The sequence below is a fragment of the Nanorana parkeri genome, unplaced genomic scaffold, assembly GCF_000935625.1.
Source record: "Nanorana parkeri isolate BGI_ZX_2015 unplaced genomic scaffold, ASM93562v1 scaffold295, whole genome shotgun sequence".
NCBI classification, from domain to species: Eukaryota; Metazoa; Chordata; class Amphibia; order Anura; family Dicroglossidae; genus Nanorana; species Nanorana parkeri.
In genome coordinates, this window is record NW_017306563.1 from 689,722 (window position 1) to 693,521 (window position 3,800).

The 3,800-nt window shown below is 48.3% G+C and overlaps 1 protein-coding gene across 2 annotated transcripts in view; it reads left to right on the forward strand.

Annotated features, from left to right (window-relative positions):
• The first annotated feature begins 1,380 nt into the window (after window positions 1-1,380).
• The window catches only part of RPN2 (ribophorin II), a 32,764-nt gene continuing 30,344 nt past the window's right edge, over window positions 1,381-3,800 (forward strand). For both annotated transcript variants that reach the window (XM_018557688.1, XM_018557689.1), the window contains exon 1: window positions 1,381-1,436. In XM_018557688.1, coding sequence (XP_018413190.1) covers window positions 1,427-1,436 — 10 coding nt within the window. In that variant the 5' untranslated portion in view covers window positions 1,381-1,426. The remainder of the gene's footprint in view (window positions 1,437-3,800) is intronic.

Here is a 3,800-nt window from a genome sequence, read left to right on the forward strand (position 1 = left end):
CCCAACTGAACGGACTGCACTGGTGTGAACAGAGCCCAGAAATACCATAGGAATACATTGGGATGCATTTCAGATGCGGACAAAAACTGTTCTGGTCCAGACATGGTGTGAATGGCAACCAATTAATTTGAACGGGATGCCAACACACCAGAGCAGACTAATAAAAATGCAATTTTTTCTGATGCAGCACACAACAACCTATAGTAGTGTGTTGCCATGTTTTGTGGTGTTGTGTAATGCATGTGCGTTCAAGGTGCCTTGCCTTAGTGCTTTGGTGTGCCGTTAAAATGTTTTTACCGTTGGTCACACACACGGTTGGACACATGAATAAAGGTGAGAGAAAAACAAATCTCATGATGCGCTGGAACAGCGCAAAGCACCACCGCCTGCACACAGCGGTGGTTGTGTTAACCCAGCCTGCTTATCATAAATGAGCTTCCAGCGAATGAAGAAACACCCATTACCATTTTTTCAACAACTGCTGTGCCACATGCTCCACACACAGTGCTTGGGGAGCCATTCACAATTAATGCCCCTGAAATGTACCACAGGTAGGGCAGTTGCATTGGCATGCATTGTGGCAACGTGCGTGCATGTTTAGTTTTGTGCATGTTGGCGCAGAGCTCAAGTGTGAATGGGCCGTAAAAGTTTTGCCTTTAGTTGCATTGAAAGGCCAATTCACGCCAGGGCGGTCCCTTGTGGTGCGTTCAGCACACACGCAGCTGCCCATTCATTTGAATTGGCTTCCTAATGCAGCTCAACAGTCCAGAAAGGGGGCCTGTTGCATTTTTGCTAAGGCTGCACCGTGGCATGCTATTACATTGTAATACAGGTGTATTAGGTGCAATTTACAATAAACGTGTGTTCAGTTCATCATAGTAACTGAACACACGTCATTCTTCCTTTCACAAATCCAACTTCCTCCCGCCTTACACAACTAGAAGCCTTGGCAAGTCATTTAATTGGTCACCACAACTGCCAATCACTTTCGTCAGACGCTAAAGTCGCACCCGAACCTGCACGGGTTAATTATTATGTGGTGACGAATGCAACAGTAAATCCCGCCCATCTGTCTCGGATTGTCAGGTGGTTGCTCCAATGAAACACAGACACATGCACGTCGCGTCCACGCCCTTTTCTTGGCGCCTACCATTCGCCGACCTAAAAAGGGGGAGCCTGGCTGAGTAGGTCACACACAGTGGCGGTGCGTCAGCTTCTCTGGGCATTAGTGAAAACAAAAGTCGTGAAAGGACGTATAATATTGGCAGTATTGGTACATGGTGGCTTAACATGTCATTCCGTGTAACATAAAGCTCGACTTCTACTGCTGTCACCCCCTATTCCGCCTAGTCTACGCGTACCCCCGGCAAACGCCGGAAATAGTGTTAGGAAGGGGCGGAGGAGGCTGTGAGGGGGAGCGGACAACATGGCAGCGAGTGAGTAGACGAGTGTACATGGCATTCAATGAATTGTGGGCTGGTGGGGCTTTTCTTTTATTGGCCGTCGGAGCAGATATAGAGTGTGAGCCTCCAGCTGCTGTACTACAAGTCCCAGAATGCCCTGCTTGCTGGCATGGCAGTATGACGGCTCACAGCAGCGACAGGCCTCCCTGCACCGTGCAGGCTTGTTACATTGTCATTCTTCTGGTCATACAAATAGATGGCATGCACAGTGAATGTGATAGCTAATAGAGGCCACACAGGTTCAGTAAAGAGACCATGTGAAGTCTCCTCAATATACAAGGTATCTAAACCATTTATTTTTTTATTTTTTTGGACAGTTAAAACGCTGTCCGCTTTTTTCTTTTTTTCTTTTCTGTGTCCCACTAGGGAGATTTCCTTTCACTTCCTGTCCTGTAGACTCAACAGGAAGTATGAGGATACCTTTCCAATGTGATGGAACTCTCCTCTTAAGTTCTGAGAGGAAGTGTCCCCTTTTAGATGACCCCCTTTATGCTGACTCTCTGAGTAGGCTCACCCAGAGCTCACTCCTAGGGACAAAGAATGTTAGGTCACTTAAAATTTTACAGTTTTCACAAGAGCAGGTGGTGAGGGAAAAATCTTCCAATGGGGACACCTTTTGGAGAGATTACCTCTAATTTCCTGTGTGGTGTCCTGGACAGAAGTAAAGGGAAATTCCCCCACCCCCAAAGGGATATAGGGGGAAAAAACCCTCAGTTCTTATTGCTTGTTCCCTATTCTATCCAACACTGTGAGGGGAAAAAAGTGTGTGTGCCCGCCAACTGTCTGCGCCCAAGGTAGGTCTCAGGGTACGTTCACACCAGATGCAGTGCATTCCAGCCCGATTCTGGCGGTAACGCACTGCATCGCGGCAGGCTCACTTTTTTGCTGGGCGTGGCGGTCAATTGAAGTGAATGGCACTGTAGCCACGCCCTCAGGCCGCAATGCAATCGCCCGCACGGGATCACAAGGCACATTGTGCCTGCGGTCCGGTGCGTTGCGATCAAAATGCTGCAAGCACTATTATGATCGCACCGGACCTCAGGCACAATGTGCTTTGCGGCCGGAGGGCGTGGCTACGGTGCCATTCACTTCAATAGACGGCCCCTCCTACCCGGCAATAAAGTGAGCCGGTCGCAATGTGATGCAGTGCGTTCCCGCCAGAATCGGGCTGGAACGCACTGCATCTGGTGTGAACATGCCCTTAAGCCCTATCCTGATGTAACCTTTGGCTGGAGTGGCGGTTTGTATAGGTACAAATCCAGTGCTGGTGGTGAACATAACCTCTGGCTCCGGCGTCCCGCCCTGCTTACTGATGTCACTGGGAGCTGGGCAGGATGCCGGCTAGAGTGTCACAGGTTACTAAGAGCTCTTAGCAACCTGGGATGTTCTGGCAAGAAAGGTTGCCTGCTGTCCAAATCCTCCCCCACGGGACCCAAAGAGATGCTGCCTCCATTATAGGGACAGGCGTGAGAAGAATTATACTGATCTCAGTGTGTTTGCTTTGTGAATTGGCCCTGGTGCACAATCGCATGTAGAAGTGTCCCCGTGCTCTTCGCCAACACTGTCATTTCCATGTGTCACCCTGATGTGCATGGTTCCGCACACTTTACCTAAGGCCTAGTTCACACCAGGACCTTTTGTCTCGCGATTTTTTGCCCGCATGCAAATCAAAATCCCATGTATTCCTATGGGGGGCCTTTGCACGCAAACGCACTGAATCGCGTGTAAAAATAAGCCTGTTGTTTAAAATAGTCCTTGAGCTTCTTTTGTGGGGCTTATCAGCTCGTTTTGCTTCATAGACTTCAATGGAAACGTGCTGATGAGCGTGTTTTTTCGTGCTTTTTTTTAAAGCGTGTTCTTGCAGCTGAGACTGCTTTTCATTGGACAACTGAAACCAAGCTGACAACACGCCTTTAAAACGCTGTTACATGTGAACAGAAAACACCTGTCAAATGCACAGAAACGCTGCTGCCCTGGTATGAATAGGGTCTTACTGTCAGTTTCCTGCTGGCAGCTGGAGCCCGGGTCCAAAGTCTTCATCTGTAGCTGCACCATTGGCCCCGTACAACCTTCTTACTGCCGGAGAGTATTGGCATTTTGGGTGCATGGTTTTATTGTTACATTACCACTATTTAACCAGTTGACATCCGCGGTGTTAAACCCCCTTCCCATCCATGCCATTTTTCAGTATTCAGCGCTGCGGTACTTTAACTGACATTTATTCCGTCATGCAGCGCTGTACTGAAATGAATTTTATACCCTTTTTTGGGGACAGATAGAGCTTTCTTTTGGTGGTATTTATTCACCACTGGGGGTTTTATTTTTTTACTATATTAA